Source organism: Anser anser (assembly GCF_964211835.1).
Source record: "Anser anser genome assembly, chromosome: 2".
Classification (NCBI taxonomy): Eukaryota; Metazoa; Chordata; class Aves; order Anseriformes; family Anatidae; genus Anser; species Anser anser.
The window spans coordinates 49,566,856-49,591,434 of record NC_139721.1 but is presented as its reverse complement, the minus strand read 5'-3'; the positions used below and the strand labels follow the sequence as shown (position 1 = coordinate 49,591,434).

The 24,579-nt window shown below is 42.0% G+C and overlaps 1 protein-coding gene across 3 annotated transcripts in view; it reads right to left on the bottom strand.

Moving 5' to 3' along the window:
- TMEM241 (transmembrane protein 241) overlaps positions 1-24,579 on the bottom strand; it is a 56,388-nt gene that overhangs the window by 6,998 nt on the left and 24,811 nt on the right. For 2 of the 3 annotated variants that reach the window (XM_083823950.1, XM_083823949.1), the window contains exons 11-13: positions 23,287-23,321; positions 21,937-22,006; positions 19,125-19,218 (exon numbers count right to left, since the gene is read on the bottom strand). In XM_083823950.1, the coding sequence (XP_083680076.1) occupies positions 19,125-19,218; positions 21,937-22,006; positions 23,287-23,321 (199 nt within the window). Of the gene's footprint in view, positions 1-19,124; positions 19,219-19,372; positions 19,464-21,936; positions 22,007-23,286; positions 23,322-24,579 lie in introns of all 3 variants that reach the window. The other variant, XR_014579621.1, reaches the window with a different exon arrangement.

Below are 24,579 nucleotides of genomic sequence, written 5' to 3'. Positions count from 1 at the left end.
TTCCTGAAGTGTTTTGAGTGCACATGTACTTAGTTTAAAAAAAAAAGACACCTACACTGATGTCCTGAATGTCCTTTAAAATAAAAATCACGCCAAGTGTGGTAATCTCTTTCTTCACTTTAAAGGTCACAGTTGTCCTCTTAGGCATTGAGACGCCTTAGGAAAAGGAATGAGCTTGCAAGACAAAGGAAACCAAGTAAAAGGCAAATTAAATTAGTGATTTCCAAACCTATCTGCTGAATCATTAAAAGCAGGAGATGGAAAGGAAAATTTTAATTAGGCATAGCCAGCCTGTTTAAAGCAAAGGTCCCCAAGATTCTGACATGCAGTCAGAATTCTACCTAATGACATGGATACTAATTCTACCAAATGATTTAGACTCAATGGTTCAACCCCAACGATTTTAGAAACAGGAATAGTTCCATGAACTCTGGCTATCCACACGCTTGTAGAAAATGTGACCATGCAGTGCTGCAAAAGCTATTTTTAAAACATTTATACTGCAAACATTTGTACAAAATTCTGACACAGCTTTCAGCAATTAGGAAAAAAAATCTGAGTGTAGCATCATTTAACAAAACATTTCCATGTGAGCTGAAGTTGCTCCTAAGAAATCATTTCAAAACCTTCCTTGCTCAAAAAGAAAACAAAAAAGCAAAAAAAAAGGTTGCTTCTTAAAATAAACCATTTTAATTTTACCACGTCACTCTACTGTACCATGGAAACAACATGCATTTGAAGGGAACATTCGATTAACACCTATTTACCTTGATCTCAGCTATTTCTATAGTTCCAATCACTGATTCATTTACAAATAGTTTTGTAAGTAAACAAACATTTTGGTATTGCAGAGTACATTTGCTGTCTCTTATCAAAAACAGTTCCAGTTCTTTACAAAATCTATCAGCACTGAAGGCAATAACTGCATCCTTGTGAAGGACACTTACCTGGGAGTCAAAGGAGAGTGGTCTGAATCTCCACTGCTGCAGGACCCGACCTGCAGAAAGTCATTGGCCTGGCCCAACGAACCCTAGCTGAAATGCCTTCCACAGCAAGGCAGATAACCTGCGTGAGCTAGGACTGCAAGTCCCTCCAGGAAGGAGAAGGAAGAAGCTTCGAGCAGTGATCACTGTGAGCACAGGGAGAATTCTGCAGGACTGCTGGAGCAAAGACTGGAGCTGAGCAGTTAGATAATTAAACAGAAGGGGCTTCTTTACGTTGATCACCTAGCACAGGGAGTAAACGAGAACCAGAAAGTGAAAGAGAGGATGACCCAGCACTATGGCTGGACTATGCCACGGAGAAGTCTCTTAAAACAGCAGCCTTTTTACAACTTAGTCGTTTTAAGTACTAGAAGTACTCACGAGTACTGGAAGTGGGGTTGGACCCACCTAGAAGGGATGGGAGAGCAGGGAAATACAGACTCATTCCTCAACTTATAACTTGGACCCCGCAGAGGGAAACAAAGCTGGTGAGATCGCTGTTCCAGCCTCTGAATGGGAGTAATTTTGAGAAGATTCAGTGATAGGAAAGAACCAATCATTGCAAACAGTGAAACAGAAACAAGTGAGGCTGAACCCTTTTACCTAATGACTGAGGACACACAGAAGCTCTGGGGTTTGTGCATTGTAGAAATCATGATCATCAAAGATAACTCATCAGAAGTTGGTAGGGCATGAACTGTGGTGAAACCTTGAGGAAGGACTGTGAGGAATCATGTAGGAGTCAATTCCGCAGGTCCAGCATTTGCCCCACGTCAGGCTGAACTACAGGCAACAAGACCAATGGCATCATCCAACTCTTGGGTACCAGTCTAAGATTCATCAAGCCCAAATACCCTAACATGTGGAAGAACTTGTTGCACAGTAGGAGCACATCCAACATGCAAAAGTCAACCTTCTACAGGCAAAGAGGAGGCATTGGAAAGAACGTGCTCTCGTGTATCTGCATTTATGAAATCTGCTTACGTGATTCATGAATGGATGGAAGCACGATTACCACAAACTTTAAAAAGTTCCCAAAGAACTTTGATAGGCTGCTACACAATTCCTGATGTGAATGACCCCCTCCTTTCTCCTAATCACTTTATGGTCAGATGACAAAACGTTCAGAAGAGAAAGCAAAATTTGTTTAATAAAAGTTGTTTTAAAAACTTAGGAAAAAACGTTTAGAAATCATTTATTATTAAAAAAAAGTCAGAAAAATAGTTTTATAGATAACAAAACAAAATACATAGACTGTATGGAGAGTTCTTTGCTGAGGAACCTTAAGAAGAGCAAAATTACAGCTGGTTCAGCTATAACTAGATCTACTTCTTGACCACAAAACGTAAGAAAATTCTGGTAAGTCTGACACGTGGCTTAAAGACAGGAGATGACAATAGCATCCTAAAGCTTCCTGGTTCTTGACAAAGCAGACACCTGGATCCTGGGAGACACGAATGTGGGACTACACATTCTTTGCTGCCTCACATTCTCCACTGAGCAGCTGTGATTATCTCATAGACTTCACGGCGTCAATTCTTGAACAGGTCAAACCAGCCAGTACTGGCTAGACAAACGTGTCATTCCTGAGCGAGCTATCATTGATCCCTTCCATCCATGACCTCACAAGTACCTTAGCGAAAGATCTTCAAGCTGCAAAAGCTGGCTCTGGATTTTGAGTATCTAACATTGCTGAGGTGTTCAGGAACATGTTGTTTATGTAGCCAAGAACACAGATGAGGCCATTTTCAGAATTTAGATTCTAATTTAATCTTCCTATCTGGAATTGAAAGATATGGGGGATTTAGTCCAGACACGAACACGATTTGTTAATAGTACGACTATATCTGTACATACCATACAAAAAGTATGTTTCCTCTGATTCACTGCTAAACTAGAAAGTTAAATGTCATACAGTGCTTGCTGTAAGCGAACACAGAATACTTTATTAAAGTTTTCCTTACTTTGTGTACACAGAGCCAATCCTCGTAACCTCACTTCTCCAAACTGCCAAAACCTCTGTCCTTACAAAAACGCATATTTTTTTTTCCAAAGACAGTGTTTTGAAATGGCTCATCAAGTTCACTCACTGTTCAAAATAAATCTTCCTATTTATCATCAGGTCATCTTCTCAAAACATCAGGAAAAAGCTTCTGATGTACGTAACCTTTGTTTTCATTCTACTGGTGGAATTAAAGCAATGTCAAGCTTTTTATAGACATAATATTTGTTTTGCCCCTCTTCTGCATGTTTTAACCAGCTGCTAAGATAATTGTCAAAAATCGCCAGGGAAATGGATCGCTCTTAGTGCTGCTGAAAGCAGCTACATCAAGATAATACATTAATATGAAAAAGGCAGAAATGACAGTGGGCAAGAATCAGTAACAACACACATTATTTTGTTTCTTGAGGGACAGCCACTGAAATAAGTTATCAAATGTTATTGTTACATCTCTTGTATATACATCTACTTGGCAGTAAGCATATGTACATAGGCACACATACAAAACGCTATGCGAGGTAGGGAGATCTAGCAACAAATATCTGCAGAACAGGCAAAAAGGAACAGTTAACCTTATGTTATCGTCTCTATTCAATAATTCACGTTTTCTGAGCTATTAACACCATTCCTCCTCGTTTACAAACATTTTTCATTTCAGCTGGAGTAGGAGCCATTTCTATCAGCTCTCCTCTACCTTGCTACATTCCAATTTAAGGCAACCAAACATTGTCAGAGGGGTAACTCTGTATCTTAGCAAGAACTTTTTGATTCAGAAATATCTGGCAGTTGCAGAGCAGACAAACAAGACATTGACTGGGACAGCTGAACACCAGAAAGAACACCCAAGGACCCGGCTCTCCCCTGCCTAAACCCTAACTGAAGTGGTCCAGTGTGTTCTGAGAAGCCCTTTTGAAATAACCCAGACCTGAGAGGAGATCTTTGTAGACCAGGTACTGACTGCCATGTTCCACAAACTGCAGAAAGTCAGCGTTGAACAGCCAGAGGCACCGATGAATTCACCGATTACCGAGGGCTGTTGCAGGCACTGGGACCGACCTTAGCTGGGTAGAACTGGGGGCGGAACAAAAATCTCTGCTGGAGCTGACAACCATGGTGCACACCTTTCCTTGCAAGATAGAAGAACTAAAGTCAGGAACATCTGGATTAATTGTGAATAAAGCAGGGGAAAAAATCAAATGCAAAGAAAACAAACAAACAAACAAAAAAACAAAGAAATAAATACACAGTTCTACTCCAGTGTTTGACAGTCAAAATAAAGCACCATTAACAGCTGTAGGTACTGTGCACAGATCTCCCCAGGACTGCAGAGTACATGAAGGAATCCTGCAAGCAGAACCAGACCAAAATCAAACTTGCATTAACTGCTTAATTTCAGGTCAGTTTGGGGGATGGCCTACCACAGAAATAAGAACTTCCCCAGAAGCTTTCGAGCACATTGCCTATTACAACAAGAAGGCTTTCCCTGCAATCTGCATCTTTTCTAGCAGCACAAAGAGTCCTTGTCAATCATCTTTAAGATGTCAAAGCTCATCTCTGGTTAAAAGAGATATAGGAAAAGGGGGCAAAGCTCCTCCATCCACCTCTTCTGTAAAGCCTCCTTTATTTATCAACACATTGAAAGGACTCGAGAGAGATTTTAACTTAGTTCCGAGGGTCTGTTGTCACCAATCAAAAGGAAAGACAAAATATGCTGCTTAACCTAAAGCTCCAGGTGATAACACAGCCCCTTTGAAGGAGCAGTACCCATAAATCCACAGACAAGGAATAATTTTAAGCAGACACAGCTTTCTGCAAGGGAAAATAATGAATCTAGCCTCAAAGCACCAAAATATTGGCCCTTCCAAAAGGAAACAGCAATGCCATAATCCTGCCTGAAAAGCTGAGCAGCCCAAACAAGGAAAGAAACCATTCAAAGTGAAATGCATTGGAACAGGGTGAAAAGCTAAAGAGGTTTTGCTCTCGGTTCTGCTCTTTAGCTTAAAGCTAACTTGAGCATGTCTGCTGCATTACCCTCAGTCTGACCAAAGTGCAGACGTACCCTAAGGGCTTTTGTTCCCTGATGGACTTAACAGGAGGCTGACACAGTCACCTTTTCAGCACACACCACAGCATGAATTCAGTAGACACTGCAATGAATTCGTACATCACAGCATCCAGAGGTGAAATTTGCTCAGAGAAGGTGGATTCTGCTCAGCTCTCCTGAAGCTGTGTTAGGAGAAGAAGTAAGAAAACCCTTTAACCCTTCCTGACACACACCCTGAGCAGGTTGTTGCTTTAAAGGATAGCATTTTCACGATCCACAAAGCATGAATCTGGCCACACAGAAGTCTTACCAGCTGCAGTAGATTTCTTTGAGATCCTTTAGTTCATGTCTGCCTAAATGCCTGCACACATGCCCACCTTTCCTGAAGTACATGTTCCTTGAAGGAGCTTTGGTCACTCCTCTGTCCTTTCTCTATATTGTACATCTATTTTTTGAGTGCTATTAAAATAATAATGGCAAAATCGATTTTGAACACAGTTCAAAAGAGCACAGTTAGATCCATGTATTGTGACTCAAATGCAGCCAGTGCCTAAACACGCCCTGGCATTCGCACACTTAATGGTAAAGATAAAATTCAGTTCTAGTGTAATTAATCTATTTGACTTTCATAGCAATTAACTTCTCACCAGCTTAAAACCACCTACATGTTGCATTCAAAACATAAAACATACTAAAAGGAGGGGGAGCGTAGATTAAATGACAAACGAAATCAGAAACCTGCCCTCTAAAACGTTTCCAGAACAGAAGCAGTATAAATGTTCTGTCTAGCAAAATCATCAGATATTTTTAATTTTTTTTAACCAACACCCAAAAGAGCAGTCTCTGTCTCACAGAGGAGTATCTTTACATATTAGCTTTCCAATTGCTTTGAGAAAACAGATTTCTTAATTACATCTAGTATGATTTTAGAGGGCTGAGAAACCTCTGCATTTCCATGCCTGGATACATGCAGTTCCAGTATTTAGGGAAACAGGTATACATCCACTGCTTTCTATCACATTTAAGAAGAATTTTTTCACTGCTGTTTTTTTGTATGTACTTTTTGATTCCAGGCTGTGATGGCCAACATAGCCAAGACCCTGATCCTACACGTACAAAATCTGAAGCAATAGGTGGATGTATCAGGTCCCTTAAAGTCATTCATTATCCTGTCCTCTCATATTAATACGTTGTCAAGGACTAATATAAAATCTTTTCAGACTAATATGATACATTAATTATTTTTAACCCAGAGTACCCATGTGAATGCCAGAAGAACTGCAAAATTATTGTATAACTTCATTTTTTTATTCCTTATAAGACGAGGGTGGCCAAGCCATTGTTCCTGCACTGTACGCATCTCATTAGCAGTTTGGCTGTGGGAGAAAATGAGCCATCGGGGGATACTGAAGCTGTCATTACCAGGCCATCCTGGAAGCCAGCTGTATGCCCATCCCCATCCTACAATGCAGAAAGGGCTCAAAAAAGCCTCCATCTGTATCTTGCCTCTAAATCACTTCTAGACATCCCTCTCTGCCATCAACCTTAGGGGAGTGTGGCACCTGTCTTGCTGCTCTCAGCCACACGAACACATACACACTGTATGTAGCATAGAAACATATAAACCTGCATCACCGATGAGATATGACTGGACATTTGCAAGTACATCCTAACTACTTCTGAATGCCTAAAAGGTGTGAAAGATATCCTGAGACTCTATAAAAAAAATCTCTGTAGAATATTAGATTTGGTTGAAGATTATGGTAGCTATTTCTTTTTGGAGACAAGTAGCTACTCCACCCTAACTTCACCACTCAAACACAAACATCAGACTTCTGTCACAATAAAGAGAAATCAAAACCATGAAGCATGTGCCCTCTGCTACTGGATATAATGGCAAAAACTTACACTTCCCCCTCCTGTGACTAATGAGATAGCTGGGGACATGCCATCAACTTCCAGCCTATGAAGTGCAGAATGGTTATGGTACAGAACTCAACTTTTACTTAAATATTTCTTTTATATGTGACCACTGAAAATGTAATCCAGATACCGATCTCTCTCTCAGTATTCACCTGTACTGAGGAGAAAAAGGGGAAACGATGCAGAATTCATCTAAGTTCTTCCTGAAGCACGCCTTGCTGATATGAAATCACTATGAATCACGACTCAAACAGGTGGGTGTCTACGAACCAGACTAATAGCACCTGTTTCGCTAAGTTCTGCATGCGAGGCACAATCCACACAGCAGCTGAAGCCTTCTCAAAGAAGGACAACAAAGGTCACGTAATAAGGGATAAGAAAAGGCTTAATTAGACCAAATAACTGATTTTCTTTGCCTTTGATGAGAAGTACTTTGTCCGTTCTTGCTGTTACAGGATTGACTGCTGATGCGTGTACAGATGCAATAGATGAAATATATTTGTATTTCTAGGTTATGTTAAATGTAAGTCCCAATGCCTCCTGCTTCCTGTAAAAGCTTCATGCACTGAAATGCTAAACTGTACTTTTCCTCTGTCGTTTCAGCCTGTTGAGGAGTCCCTTTTCCTTACGTTCTGTCCCACTGCTGCAACGGCCTTAAACTGCTCCTGCCACTTCATCTCTCCCTTGAAACCTCTGAGCTCAGAAGTTGGCAGGACAAAGTTTCATAATCATCTTGTTCTTATTATATGAATTATTAAATATTTGTGTAATGGAGCAAGCATTTATCAACAGCAACAACAGCAGCAGTGAAGTGTTCTACCTATTAAGATCCCGAACACCAACTGGAGTGAACCAGTGAACCGAGGATTTGTTTAATCAAGTACTGGTTGATGTCAGAGGCATCAGGAGAATTTATAATCCTTCCCTAATGCAGCAAGTCTGCAGCTGATGTGCACATCAGAGGAAAGGAGGGATCTGCACACTGACCTTAGCTTATAGAAAACTTACACCCCTTGGCACACAGTTTATTAGTCTTTTCACTTCTGTACTACAAAGATTTCCATATAATGTTCTCTTATGCTAAAAACACTAGGGACCACATCACCGAAACCATCTGAGCATATCTGACCCTGTAAAAAAAAGTTTTTGTTTTGTTTTCCTTGAATTTTACTGGTTAGTAATATGGCACAACTTGCTAAAGAAATATTTCTTTTGTCTGATTTGAAAAGTATTGCTTTTCATTTCTGGGGAATGGCCAGCTGTTCTAACGCTCTGCCACTGTAAAATACTGCAATAAAATACACTTCATCTTACATTAAGCTCAGCAATAGCCTTTTGGCATTCCAAGTTACTCTTTACCTCATCTAACCCTTATGAGATTATGAAATAGCGGTTACTATAAAGAGACGGAGAAGGCTGATAACCCAGGTAAGAAGATCCTCTTTTTCATTGTCATGCTAAAGAAGCAAATCTAATAGGCAAGCTGACAGTTTGCTATATATATCTGGCACAAAAGGAGTTGGCTGCTTGTGAAGAACCGAGCTCAGCATCTGCCTGTGTCTGTCTTCCTCCCAAATGCTAGGATCTAGTGGATGGGCCAGCAGCCAGAATCTTTTACCGTAACAGCCCACCCTGCAGTATCAGGATCTTAGAGTGACGGTGGGAGATGAGGCAATTCCAAGCTCCTCACGGGTGAACCAGGACTTCCCACAGCAGTGGCTCAGCTGGCATCCAGGGGGAAAAAAAAAGTTGGCTCTAGTGATTAGAGTGTAAGTTTCTTAGCAGTTTGGGTCCATGAAGAAGAGGAAAATTAATCTGAGCTTCTCGGAGGTAGAATATAGCAGAACTGTGGTAGATGATGATATTTTTAAGAACAGACTGATCAGTGACTGCAAAAGTTCTTGACCATTTAGCTACTTCATGTCCATTTCATAATTCTCAAAGTCCAAATCAACCAGGCTGATATTTTCAATCACTGTCAGTTCTCTCCTGAAGTGTAAGAGGACATCATTCAAGGGACTACGACCTCAGAGAGAAAACTTCAACAGTGAGGCAAAAAACAGCCAAAGACAGATAGATCACAGGCTATATCAGCATGTTTCTATACGTGCAAAGAACTGAATGCCTTCCCAAAAGTCAGGTGGGCACTCAATCCAAAGCCACGTGCTTTGGTGTTGCCGCATACCAGATAACACCTTCACAAAGCAGATGGGAAGACTGACATGAGAAAATGTCCCTGAGCAACCTGGGAATCCAACAGTGAGCCTTCCTTCCCCACATCTTCGTGTAAGAAAGCAGCCAGCAAACATACCGCAGGCATCAGCGAGTGTAGTATGTGATCCTCTGCCAAACACAGGATGAGACACAGGCTACTGCTGACCTCTACAGTCTTGACCTTGATACACCTACTGCCACTACGGGCTCACCTTGGGAAAAAGCACAGGACTGTGCCTCTGCTACAGCCCCAAACGCTCACATGGACACCATGGAGATGAACACCAACGCAACTGTGAGCTCTGAGGCTACCTCCACAGCTGGTTTAAATGACCCTGATGTGTCCTGACCCACCGTGCCAAGACTGAGCTGATCCAGAGCACCTTGCTGCAGAGGGGGGTGCTGTACGCTCTCACTGACTGCTCTTGCCATTCTATATTGCCTGAGGGTCTCAGGCTGAAAATTGCAACCTTGAGGCCACTGTCAGCTCAGCACCTGTGAGATTTTATGAATTTTGTGAAGCTTACCATACCCCTGAGTATTACTGCTGTAAGTGAATCCCACGCATGCTGTTTCGCTGCTGTATGGATAGCACAATGCTGCTGAAAGGCATTCAAGGATACTGCCAGTCAGTGAGGGAATCTAGTTTAAGGGGAATATTTTAGGTGTGAAAAGGGCATTATATTGCTTTTTCCATTATTACATAATCTAAAGAAACACCTGAAGTGGTTATGATCCTTGTCAATATTGTCAGATGTGAAAGAATTTTCTGTCATGACTAACTCAGAACTCTGTAGGGATATCGCTAGTATCAAAAATAGCAGAGGAAACTTTAGGATACGTAATCAAGATTATTTTTTTTAAATCTGTTAGCAAAAATAGCAAGTTTCCATCAACCTCTCTCCCCCACAACACGCACAATTTTGTTATTTCTGTGCATGTATGAAGTCCACTTCCTATTGTATTTCCCATCTCACGACTCCTTTGGGAAAACCTAATTTATAAGCAAACAATTCCCAGACTAGATAACTAAACCTTCCTGCTGACCCCTTTCCGTACAACCCAACAACAGTCACAGTCTCTGCCTTTCCATTTTCTGGTGTGTTTATGCTGTTTTAGTAATGATGTAATGGAAAGAAATCGACATGCTATTATTATTACTATGCTAAGGATTGCAAAGAAGAATTGGTATTCTTTAAGGTTTTAATTTTCCATTCAAAAACAAAAGTCTTTCCAAGGCTTTCTAACCATTCACTGTTACAAAAGGTCAAAATATTCCATCAGAAACCTTAAAAAAAAAGCGATACTTGGAAAAATGTTGTTTTTAAATGTGATCATAGCTACTCCATTTTGAGTAATGCCTTTTATGAACAAAGTCACAAGGTTATGCACTTGGTTCTGTGGGTGTCAGAAGTCTGTGAGTATCCCACGCGTGAGAAGACAGTGACAGAAGTGACTACAGTCCGTAGACTGTACAGTCCGTAGACCATTCACTCGAAATGGGTGAGGAAGTAACAGCCAAGACGACCTGTTGCCTCCTGCCCTCTTAGCACACCATTCATAGCAACATACATAGCGAGAAAGCTGAACTCTGCCCTCTTGCTTTCCATGTTAGCCATGGATAGGAGAGGAACAAATGGTGGTCATCTCTTGAGACTGTCTGAAGTTTAGGTAATTTCCCTGAGCACCATGTATTTTAGGGATAGGATATAAATCAGGGGGCAAACCCTTCAGTCTGCCTCCCCCAGAGCCCTGTGGCTGTTTGCTGACTTTTGTCAAAAAAAGTCAAAATCCAATCCTTAAGAAAGCATCCAGAGTGGGACTGAGAAATGAACACACTTGAGATTTTGCAAAGACTGGTTCTGAGCTGCGGGAGGGAGGGAAGGAGATGGGAAGACCCATTTCAGATAGCAGCGTCTCACTACCATGAGAAGCTTCTGAAGAAAGCAACCTGGAGTGTGACACCAAGTGCCTATCAGGGGTCATTGATCAGGCTCAAGATTTGTGAGGCCCTCTGGAGACACCTCACTCGTGAAGGGTTTTAAGAACCAGAAAGGCAGCTGGTGATCCAGATCCTGAAAAGAACCAGGACCCAGCAAGGGGAAGGAGGCCATTTTCTGCTCATTTTTGGAAGCCTACACTGAGATAGCTCTGAAACCTTCTACGTCAGTATGTTGTACAATGCATGGTTTTCCCATATAACTTTTTTATTTACATCAGTACATTTCCGACGGAAACAATTTCCAAACCAGCCCTTATTCTTCTGTCTTCTCTTTGTCACACTTATGATTCATCTCCCAGCCTCGGCTCTCCATATGAAAGTAACTCCAGGAAACTAAATAACAACACAGGATACTAGGAACCTATTATGCCAAGGAACCAATGAACCTGCGTCCTCTGCAATTCAAACTTCCATTAGATTAGACAAAATCTACTTCTAAATTGTCATTTTCTACTATCAAATATATAGGGAGTGTGTCAAGGGCTGGGGTGAAAAAATAGCTTCAGAAAACATACTCCCAACTAGCAGTCCTGCAGTTATCTTTATGTGCAAGAGAACGACAATACCAAATGTACACAATGCACTTTAAATCGACGCTCGGTACGGATAAAAGGAAACAAACTAATTCAGAGCACCTCTTTTGGGCTCAATCTATCAATTCATGTCTGCTGAGACTAAAGATTTATTATATTGAGCGCAGATGAAGATTGTGCTGCGATGCCACCCCCAAGCAGCAACACGTAACTTTATGTACTTACCCTGTCGTGCCCAAAAGCTGTGTAGCTGCCATTTTTCAGTGAATGCACAAATGAGCCCTGTACAACACCTGTTACTATAAATATTAAAGCTTAACATTGCCTGGAGATGCAAAATCTCCAGTAAGTCTCAGCTATTTTTACAGGACAGCTTCCTTAAATTGTATTAGTGCCCCAGGGAGCCTGCGCCACTTCGCCTAGCGGTCACGGAGCACGCAGAGGAGTTGTTATGGAGACTGATTTCTTCCCAACGATTACATGGCGTAATTAGTGTTGGATGCTACGACGTAACTATCAAGCTGTCTCCATGGAAACTACCTGAAAACCTATACTTACAGGTTTCCACAACTGGGGTGCTTTACAGACCTTTAAGATGCAGTTAAGAGCACACTGATCACCTTACCTGCTCATCCAGCTCAGCTGAGACACACACTTACTCTTCCGAGGTATTTTACAGTCCCCATGGTGACTGACAAATACATGTGACAAGAATAAAGTTACGTATTTCATACAGTGAAGGCTGAACACAAATTATAATAAGAATTTTTACCATCCTTAATCACGTTTATGCATGTGTGTGCATATCCACATGCATAAAAGTACACGTGGCATGTAGGTGGAGGAAGCTCACTTCGACATTTATGAACTCCTCCTTAGCATACACAAAAGAATTAGGGTCATGGGAACTCCCTCTCTCAGATTAGAGGAACCAGTGGCAGGAGGAACCATTAGAGGAACCAGATTAGTGGCATCAGTGTGGTTTGAAGTGCACCTACCAGCACAGACTGGTCAATTCTAGCACACAAATCTCCCTCTCTCACGGGGCTTTGGCTTGCATCTACACGGCTTTTCCAGGCCAGGCAAGCAGAGATCTCCAGACAGCCTCACATGCAGCACAGGGTCTTTGCTGAATGAAAACATACTGCGTTTATGGAACTGCAGAGGGAGTTTATGACATTCTTGCATAAAATTTTGCAAGGCCCAAGCCATGAATCTCTGTCACATTTTGCCTGCATACAGCAGCTCACAAAGAAGAGACTACTTCAATCTGCAACAGAACTACATGGGCAAGTTCCAGGCAGTCAAACACATTCTGGTTATAATATAGGTATAAAGTTCTTAAACACAATGTTTTATCCAAAATCCTCTCCCATGAGGGCAGAGATGCACAAGGAGATCTATTGCTTCACATCAGGTGCCGATGGCAAGACTCTCTTGCAGTGGCACCTTTTTCTGCAAGGAAATACCCCTCAGCAGAAGTAAGGAGCTGGCATTCTGGACTAGAATGTTTTATAGCACTTGCACGCTAAGCAGCAGTGCAAGAGAGGAATTAAGAGAAACACAAATAGGAGTGCATGCTTTAGGAAAGGTTTTAAGACTACAAAAATATGGAAAAATTTGAATTTGTTTTATTTCTCTTGGTTGGTTTGCCCCTGTAATTAAAGTAGATAAAATTCTCATGCCAATTGCTATCTGTGGAGAGGAGCAGTGAGCACAACCAGGCTAAGAGATGCAGAAGATTCACTGTTGTGGCCTCTCTGCTTTATGAGAAGCAGGAAAAAATAGAATTTCTGCTTTAATAAAAAAACATCAGTACTTTCCAATCTTTAGGAGTGTTATCATCCATTTTTTTTTCACTGATATGAAGATGGATCTACTCTATCCTTTCTCTTCAGGACACCACAGGGACCTAGAAAGCAGATACACAGGCACAAAATATAAAATCAAAGACTACAGGGGACATTCTGAAGTGCCGTTAGGTATTTTAGGGGAGGACTAAAATGCTGGTTTCTAAGTACAGCGGGCTACAGTTAGTTACATCAGACCCATGGATAGGATATTCTTTCAGATGCTTCTCCAAAAGTACTTTTGCAATGTCTGGCAGCCAGCACTAAACACAGGGTGACCTGGGGCAACCACTTCTAAAGTTAACAAACAAGAAACCAAAGCAGCTGTCAGGCGATGCTTTTATGTAGCAGGGAGCCTCCAACACTATTCAGATACACTGGAGATTACATAAATGGGCATAGGATGGGCATAAAGAAAAGAACTGCATACTCCTGGTCTGATTAAACTAAATTTTCTTCCAGCTAATGTGTAAGAAAACCAGGGTAAAATTCAGTGCAACTTGACTTTGGTTATTTTGTCAGAGGAGGAAGAAAGAATTCAAAATGCACCTTCCACTGACCCTCCCCTTTTACTGTTCCTCCTTATAAAATGTGTCTCAGTAGATTCCTGCTGGAAATAAGCCGAATTCACTACTCCAAGTTTTACTGGGATAATGCTAAACACAATATGGGAGCATAAATCCACAAGTAACCAGTATCTCGCTCTAGGAAAGTTCTGAAATACCACTGGTCCTTCCTGTTCAGGATTTAAGTTTTTCTGCTGCCTGATTTTTAGAGTCACTAGCAGGTTTCGTCACCAGATATAGATTGGCAGCCTTAATATAAACAAACTCACTGACAGCACTGTTAGAGCTCATTAGCGTTCCCACCAGCTGCTTCTGTCTGTATATATGAGCATCTCCAGTTTTTCTTTCCAGTACATGACCCACGATACCAGCACAGCTTTCAAATTAAACCAAGAAAACTTAGCATAGCTTCAAAGCCTTGCTCTTCTGGGGATTAAATCTATGCAAAGCTATGACAAAGCATTCCATATTTCTTGGGCTTCTTGAAAGTTTTGTTTGTTTGTTTTTCAGATCACTTTAGTGATTTTTTTTGGCATTTCTCAGGAATCTATACAGATATGACTAATGCACGGGCTATTTGCTTTCACAGCAAAAGTGCGGCGTGTTTGTCACTGCAGACATCACGCAGGGCTACACACACAGATGAAGTCTGTGCTTTGTCCGTCCATGCACAGAGCAATGCTTTGACAAGAAAGCCGTCAAAAATCGTTACAGGGAAGAATTCAAAAACCTTATACAACGATTAAGTTGCCAGAGCCAAAGTAAGTATCATAAAAACAAGTTATGACCCAGCTCCAGTTTTTAAGTGAATGAAAAATTAGAGGGCAGGGAGGCCAAATATGTGGGCTTCACAAAGAATGTCTCCTCGAATCTTTAAAGAAGCCCAACCAGCTCTCATGGCTAGCTTATTGGTGTATTGGCACTTAACGAGAACTGAAGCGGTGGCAGCAGTCTCAGCCCCAGCTCATCAGTCACATAGGTACAAAGCATCCAAATGGAAAACACATTTTCTGATTCTCGGCACCTCCCTCGAGGGCTGTGCTGCTTGCTGTCTGAGGACTTCAGCATTCTCCTTTCTTGGCTCATTTGCAGGATAAACATATTCTGGCCTCAAAAGCTGCTCCCTTCCAACTGCTGGTGAAAACTCCAGTCAGACTGAGAGATTAAGAGGATGATCTAGGGCACTACTCAATACAAGAAAAATGCTCATGTGGGAACGCAAAGCCGCTGTTGTTACCCGGAGTTGTTGTTTTCTTTTTTTTTTTTTTCCACTGGATCTCATTTCATTCTGCAAATAGTTTCTATCTTTAATCTTTATCCACTTTAACTTCCTCCCCCCCCCCCCAAGGGCGTCACACACTTAGGTTTAAGCACATTTTTACAGCACTAGTTAAACACTGCTTTTCTGCACCTTTCATCCGTTCATGACTTATGATGTGATTGAGACAGCCCTCGTATCTAGGCCATGTGGGTTGGATCAGCATGCAGTTACGATGCTTCCAAACACCTGCAGGAAGCAGCATTAGTGATCAGGTAGACATGATTCTTCCTAACCCCTCCACAGGTAAATCTGTGGTTTGTTAGTTACAAAAAAGCTGGTAAGAATTTTGCAGGAGCTGGTAGATCAGCCCCTACCTTTGCAGGTAGGTTCAGCTCATTGCTTTCTGCCCCTCTGGGACTATCTTTGCAGTTCCTCTTGGTCCTGTTCTAAAACCGATGCACAGTATTTCTGAATTTTTTTAAGCATTCACTGCCTTCTACTCCAGAATCAGTTGCAGTTCAGCACTGAGAGCAGCAGCTCCTCTGTGTCCTGCATACTGCTTCAGACTGAGCCCCCCAAAAAAAATCTTATAGTGAGCTTTAACATTCTTACCATGAGCTTTAAACACTAGTGAAAGACATTTAGGAAATTGCTCCTTTTGATAAAATTAGAGCTGCAGACAGAACTCGTGTCCTGATTGCTTATTCCCCTCTTTGAATTCAAGAGGAGGCATATAATTTGAGCACTGGGTTAGAAGCTACAGTAGGAAAAGGACTGATTTGCTCTGTTACAAAAGCCTTCCTAAGCAAGATGAGTAATTAAACCACGCACACGCACACAGACCCTTTAAAACTAAAGAACGGATTGAATTATCACAGTGATATAAGCTAAAATCTTTAGTTGCTACAAAAGCACGTAATTTCATTGACAACAGTGGCTAGAACAAACTTCGTCTAATAATTTCTGTCTAGAGCTGGCCAAACCCCCTCAAATCTAGAAGTCCTTGAACTTTGGGAAAGCTTTGATCCAGTCCAGACCTTGTGGCTCTGATTCACTTCGGCTGGGAAGTACCCAAATCTGCTTAAAATATATTTCACAACACATCTTCGCCTGAATTTTTTGGGGATAGGTCACAAATACCACATGTAGAACCATTTCTCATTACTCACAATACCTACGAGCAGAGCCAGCTAGTCCCATCTCCAGCCCAAAGCATTAGAAAACAAAAATGCAAGAGCAAGCTCTAGATCAGCTGACTCGCTACCAAGGAGCGAGAAGAAAGTTAAAAGCACTAAAATCTGCAGCCAGAACGTTTGAGAGAAATTCAAACCGGTGAGGAAATCCATACGACTTGGACAGCATGAAACAGTTTGCAAAGCAAAAATGAGCCATACCTCTCCCTTCTTGTTATAACCAGAAAAAAAAAAAAAGATATTTAACTACAGTTTCTGGATAGGCATGTTATGCAAGTACACTTTTTTTTTTTTGTTAAAGGTAACACCTTCATTACTGTAGTAGGAAAGCTGTGATCGCCAGCCACATAGCAAGGCTGTGGTTTTCAGATAACCTAGCTGAGGGTGATGAAGCAGGGTAGTAACTAGCAAAGGGGTCAGACCAGCTCTTCTGACTGCATTTATAATTGATAATCTAACAAATGAGCTGCTACCAACTTACAGCAAGTACAGCCAGACCTAGGTCCACAGATCACAGGCTAATTCTGGGAAAAACAGACCTCAGGAGGTCAGAGCAGGTTGCTCACCACTTTGTGCAACTGGGTCTTGAAAACCTTCGAAGATGGAGACTGCACGGCCCCCCTGGGATACCTGTGCCCCTGCCAGACTTGTCCTAGGGGTCAAAAAGTTCTCTTTTTTACACCCAGTGTAAACCTCTCATTTAGACTTATGCTCATTAGCCTTTGTCCTGCATCCATCTTCTTGATAACTTCTCCATGGGTACTGGGGGGAGGCTGCTGCTAGGTGCCCCCAAAGCCATTTCTCCAGCTGTTCAGCTCCAGGCTGAACAAGCCCAAAGTCCTGCAGCCTCTCCTAAGAGGGGATGTGCTCTAAGCCCCCTGACTATCCTGGTGATCCTCTGCTGAACCTGCTACAGTTTATCAATGCCTTTCTTGTATTGAGGGGCCCAAAATAAGTTTCTAGGCCAAGACAGACTACATGAATGGGCTGAGTTCAATTACATGAAATTCAGGACAGGAGAGCAACAAAACTGGTGAAGGGACTAGAAAACATAACTTCTGAGGAACAGCTGAGAGAACTGGGATTGTTCAGCTTAGAGAAGGCTGAGGGGAGACCTCATCACTCTCTGCAACTACCTGAAAGGTTGCAGCGAGGAGGGCGTTGGTCACTTTTCTCAGGTGACAAGTGATAGGACACAAGGAAGTGGTCTCAAGTTGTGCCAAGGGAAGTTTAGATTTGATATTAGGAAGAATTTCTTCATGGAAAGGGTGGTGAAGCATCGGAACAGGCAGCCCAGGGAAGCGGTCGGCTCCCCATCCCTGGAGGTATTTAAGAGACACGAGAACATGGCACCACGGGACATTTTTTAGTGACGGGACTCAGTCAATCAGGCTGATGGTCAGACTTGACGATCTTATAGAGTTTTTTTTCCAACCTAAATGATTCTCCGATTCCCCACTCCAGATGCTGTCTAACAAGTGGTGAGTAGAGGGTGATGATTGTTTCCACTATTTTACTCCCTTTGCTACTTTTAATACAACTCGGGATACTTTTGGTCTTCTTTACTGCCAGGGCACACTGCTGACTCATGTTCAGCTTCCTGTCCACCAAAATCCCTAGATCCTTTCTCACAGAGCTACTTCCCAGCTAGCCAACCCCAACCTGTAATATTGCCAGGGACTCTTTGTTCCTACGTGCAGGACTTCTATTTGTTCTTGCGGAATTTTTTTAAGACTCTTGTCGGCTCATTTCTCCGGTCTGTCCAGGTCCCTCTAGAGCGTAACCACGTCCTTCAGCTTTATTGACTAGTCATAAAACCATAGAATATCCTGTGTTGGAAGGGACTCAACAGGATCATCAAGTCCAACTCCCAGCTTCACACAGGACAACCCAAAAATCAGACCACATGTCTGAGAACGTTGTCCAAACACTTCCTGAATTCCAGCAGGCTTGGTGCTGTGACCACTTCCCTGTGGAATCTGTTCCAGAGCCCAACCACCCTCTCACTGAAGAACCTTTCCTTAACACCATCTAATTGTGTCCCCATCCAGACTAAAGCAGCCTAATTTGGATATAGGAACATCGTGGAAGATATTGTCAAAAGCCTTACTAATACTGAAGCAAATGACATCCTCTGCCCTGTGACGATGGCAATGGGAGTGCTGGTATTGATCTTCACAGAACTAGTTTTAACTCTTGATTCTGGGAAGACATGCTGGAAACAACGGCTGGTGCACACACTCTCAGGAGGAGTATTTTTCTCCAATACACCTCTGGTAGGTATTGATTTGTAATACTTGAAATCAGCAGGCCAAATCCTCAGCTGCAGTAATCAGCACAGCTCCGCTGAACTCAGTCTATACACAGCATTTTGCCTTAGCTAATATTCCTGATTTACTAAGCGCCTGAACAATATTTGTTGCCTAAACTCGTTGTGCAGGTTGCATGGCCAGGCTCTGCGAGTGTCAAATAGGAATAGCACGGGAAACTACGGAGATGCAGGACTTCCTTTGCCCTCCTGCGAGATGCGTGGATCTGCCGTCTTTCTCTTACCTTTGCAAGGAAACTCCACGCTGCATATTGCCCTGAGGTTGTGCTGCTTTTTAGCTTCACTGTGTGCAACATCAGAAAGAATCCCAGCAGCCCGCTGCAAAGGATGGGGAAAGCTTGTTAGTAAAGTCTCTTAATTTCAGCTAAGCAGTCTCTTACAAGCGTCTCAGTCCTAACACAGGACTGAACAGGCACCCTTCAAGCAGTGTTAATCTTATTTGGAGAAAGCAAACTGGTTGACAAGAGCTTACATTATATCCAGCAAATCTGGGGTTTTGTTCAGTCAGTGACTACAGTCTGAGTAAAGCAAGTCCGATGGTCTTATGGTTGGTCTCCAATGCACTTGCATAATCAGAAAAGTAGAGATTATTGGAAACATGAGGTCAAATATTTAACTTGAGGCATTGAAACAGCTCTGAATAAAAGCAATGCTGATTTCAACAGAAACCACACTTTTGGCAGGTAACTCACTCCAGCCTCCACAGAGGTTCAACTGAAAAATAACCATTGGAAGCTTTCTGCCTGAGTTTTCAAGTTGTTTAAACTTCATGAAGCCTAAATTCCAATTAAAAAGTCAAATACATCTCTACCAGGTAACAGATAGACTCCAGAATACTCAATAGCATTAGGAACGGAACACTCCAAAGCTCTGTGCTGGAAATCAAGTTAATTTTGATTCTCAAGTCACAGAGGACAATAGTCCATCCTGTAGCCAAGGCTACTCTAGAAGGAACTGTTCCACATCTCACTGGACCTCATAAAGCTGACAAGCTTTGGCTCTGGATTTTTTCCCCCCACTTGCAACATACTTAAAACCCACTGGCTGTGAACAGTGAAATAATACAAGCCAGCAAGCAGGGAATGGAAAAGGACTTCAAAATACACGTGGCACAAATCACTAGGTGGCTGGTTATGAGGCACAGGATCTTACAAAGTACTGTGGGAAACAGCATGGGAAAAGAGATAGGATCCACAGGGGACAGATGTGGTGAGGCAAAAAGTGCCTTGTTCCTTGGTCGGTGTGCTGTTCTTGGCAGCTGATGGCCCCCCTGCAGTAGCAGAAAGGGTAGAAGATCGTGGCGCCCCAGGTTAGAAGTTCCATGCTGGGCTCCGACACCTGAGTCAAGTGCTGCTCCCTGCTCAGGGCACGTGGAAAATCGTTTCTCAGCCACATGTCAGTGCAGGTGGTTTTGATACACCAAGCAGTAGGGTAAGATAACTGCTGAGGAGTAGGAGGTACTACAATTTCTTACACTTAGGCATAACACAAGACCCCAAAGGACTACCTGCTGTGCCTGTAGCCAAGAAAGCAGATGATGCTTTAGTGATAAAAGAACCAAACAGCTGCCAGTTGCAGAGGATTAAGTACCGAGCAGGAGAGCATCCCACCCTGAGAAATCAGTGAGTTCAATACAGCAGCACTGCCCAAACTTCTGAAAGTTCAGTAGCTGGCTAAAGTTTGTTCCATACCTTCTGCCCTGCTGAGAAGTGCTTTTAGTCAAAGTGATTTGAAGGCATTTCATGTAATTCAGGCATAAAAAGTGAAACAAGTAATTATCATACCTGAAATACTGATGTCACAATTAAACACCATTTTATTTCATTAAACAAATTGAGCACTTTGTACCTAACTTCTAATGCTTCAGACATTCTGCACAGGTGGTACATTTAGCCCCACCAGTTACCCTTTTAATTGTGGAGGTTTTCCATCAAGTCCTTTACATCTACAAAACACCAGATAGACAAGATGTGGGTAAGCAACTTGTTTCTCCACCAATTCCTTTCCAATTATTTTAGAAAAGTGTAGTGTACAACGCTATCTAGTATGTGTACTGAAGCTGGGACAATGGAAATAGAAGCAGGAGGCTACATCAGTGGTAAAATTGTATTGAAGTAAAAGAGAAGTATGCCTGGGCTAGCTAAATATCCATTAGTGCCTGAAGTTACATTTGTCTTCAAGAAGAAACAGATTTCACCAGCTATTAAGGAACAAGTTATTTGATAGCTAACTGCAATTTGTTTGTAGTAGGTACAGTCCACTCTTGAAAAAAAAAAAAAACACTTGTGCCACTAAACTACAGAGGAATTATTTAACAATCATTTTTAAATAACATCTTTTCACAGAGAATCTGGATATAAATAAGAAAATACGTAACAATCAGGAAACATTTCCATCATCAGTTAGCACGAAAACATTTTTCCCTCTCTAAAAAGAGAATACTTCCATTAGACAAAAGACTGGAGAGGAAGGACAGGAATAAATTATATGAGATAATTAAGACCTATAGAAAACATATTTATGTTGTCCTGTGAGAATTACATTAGAGGACAATGAACTTTTGCTACTCAAAATAAAGGGATGCTTGTTAAAGCTTTTCCCTTTTACCCTCAAAAAACATTCTGCCAAGTAACAAGATGTACAAGCAAATAAATCCATGTACACCCGTGCAGCGCTGAAGACTAATACTTTGTAATCTCTGCAAACAGCAAGTTTTACAGGGGCTAATCCAACTTGGGAAGCATTTAAGAGATGCTATTTATCAAAGCTTTGCTACATTAGGTAAGAACTACTTTGCTGGTGACTGGGAACTCTCCGGGTTCACTCAAACAATCACATTTACTTCATTTGCACAAACTTCAGCACATTTAAATCTTATGCCTTCAAATGCAGACCGACAGATACATGTTCTCTGCAGTTTTATTGGCTTATGCCAGTAGAAACTAGGATAGCTCCAATTTTTTTTTAACCGAGAGCCAAGGCTGGAATTCAACAGTAATCTGAAAACATTCACATGTCCTGTTACAGAGAGGTTACCTGGCGCAGCAACTGCTATGAAATCTGTAGAAGTACAAGAATGGAAAGTCCAAGGCACTGAAGAGATCACCTGAGGGAGAAAGCAATACACTCAGTGGAACACATGAAAAAAAAATTACCACTGTTACAAGCTGGGAACAGCAATTATACGAACGTTACTAGTTTAACATTCCTTTGAGCCTTTACAGCTGGCTGGCTTTTCATTTGTGATGCTTTCCACATTTCTAGTGTGCTTAATGATTTCTCTCTGACCTTGACTCCAGCCAGTCCCTGCCTTTGGTTGAAAAGGAGAAAAAGGGTGATACAAAATATAAGAATATTCTTTGCTAGCATACAGATGATCCTGCTGAAACAACAGTTGCCGGTGGCTAGACATACATCGCATCCACTTCCTTCAGAAGGTCGTGATGATTCCTGTTGAAGCAACAGGAAACACAGATGCATGTTGGCTGCTTCTTCCTCTGGAATTTGAACTCTGTCACACAGAACAAGTCAAGAGGTTTGAGAGAGTTCTCCCAGATCCAGGCAGAGCTCTCAAGTACTTGCATTTCCAGGAACCTGGGCCCTGGTTAATCTTAGTAGCAACAATTCCTGGGACTCCTCTGTCCCTTGGGCTCTACAGATGCAGATGCAGCTCCATCTTTCACTTTTTGAAACGCAGGCCTACTTTCCTTAGCATTTCTGTCTATCCTGGTGGGGAAATGCTATATACACAATACGAACCACCAGTCAAAAGGGGGAATTCAAGTTTACTTAAATGTTTTTGGCTTTATTTTTCTGACTGAGCAAGCGTTCTAGTGAAAGCAACAGACAGACATCTTTATCCTTCTAACTGTTAAAACGCCTGTACGAGAACAATATTTTCCGCCATCAAATATTCAGTTTCTTCAATTTTAGCCTTTGATCTTTTGCTACTTCAAATCCTGCCACAGGCTTAAGGGATGGGATACATCTCATGAAAACAACAAAACAAAATCCTTGCATAGCACTGAGGGAAATGCAGAGAAGGAAGCTCAGATCTATTGGGAGTGCTGGAGCACTGCTCTCAAGAGGACATGTTCAGTAAGGGAACCTTTGTTCTTTACCACGTACCACCTCAAAAGCTGTTGTTTGTTGGCTGCCCTATGATGCTTCTTTGCGAAGGGCAGTTAAGAAAGATATTACCAAATATCAAACACAAATTACAGTGTCAGGTACCTTCCTCTCTTCTTCCTACAAGATACCACATTTATCAGTCATACTGCAATTGAATTCCACAGCTAACTTCTACAGGGTCTGGCTTCTAAAAACTTGCACGAAAAGGAAAGGCACTACAGAAACCTAAAAAAGGAGCAACTCAAACCACTTTACCTGCTGGATGGGATGCGGAGGCCAACAACACCACACTGAAAAATAAAAAAAAGATTAATTATATATTGCAGTAGTTGTGACATGGCCCCAACATTATGAATTGACAGCTTTGCAATTTTTTTTCATGGTGAAACTTACTTCAGTTATGTAGAATAAATGAGGCATAGATGATAATACTAAAAAAGGTAGTTGGAAAGGAATCTCCAGGGTTGCCACCTCTAACTTGCAACAGGGCTATTGCCAATAGTTGATCATGTCCTCTGTCTTGTGTGGCTCTGCCTGAAAATGCCAAGTCTCAAAAATCTGCCAGCAATGGAGATTCCACACCTCTCTGGGTGACTTGTTCCAGGGCCATCCTACCCTCCTAAAAAAGAGGTTTTTCCCTGATGTGCAGTTTGCAAATCACTAAAGCTACAACTTATGGCTCTTGTTCCACACTGTAATACCAACTTCTCCTTAGAAGAGTTCGGCTAGATCATCCGGGTCCTTTGGGGACCCAGGAGTTGGACTCGATGATCCTTGTGGGTCCCTTCCAACTCCGATACTCTATGATTCTACGATTCCATGAGCTTTAACTGCCTTTCAAGATGGTGTAGGCGTTGTTAGTCTCCTGGGTCTCCATTTTGACATTCTCAACAAGATGAGCTTCTTCAAACCCTCCTTCTAGCAGGCCACATGCTCTAGGTCCCTAACACTGTCAGTAGCCCTGAGCTTCTGTCTTCAGCTGGGAAGCCCAAAACTGCACAGACCATTCCACCTGCAGCCTCAGCAACACTGATAACGACTTCTGTCAATCTGACACGCTCCTAACGTAGCCCAATTTGCCATGAACATACACTACTGCCCCAGGCTGATTTAAGCATTCCCTGTTACTCCTCAAGTCCTTTGTAACACAGCTGCTGTTCAGCCAGATGGTGACACTGAGACAGAATCTAGATGGAACTACAGATTTGAGTGACCCTCTCTCCAAGGATGAATTTCAACAGCGTGCACAAATGTCTGCTTTGTAGGAATGTCCATATGTTGTATAAGAGAGTTAAATACCCAGTCCTATGCATGCAGTTGTACACGTACTGCACATTCATGCCCAAAATGTTAACTGGAAAAAGAACAAATGCTGCCATTAAACAAGTTGAAAAACATGCATGAAAACAAACCAAAGTACCGGCCCAAATGATACACACTTTTTACAAAGATCCAAGTGAACAAGAAAATCATCTGTGACTAGTTCTTTAACTGGAGAATTACTTAAGACTTCTGAGATCCTACATGGTCTTCATGCTCTGAGTTTGT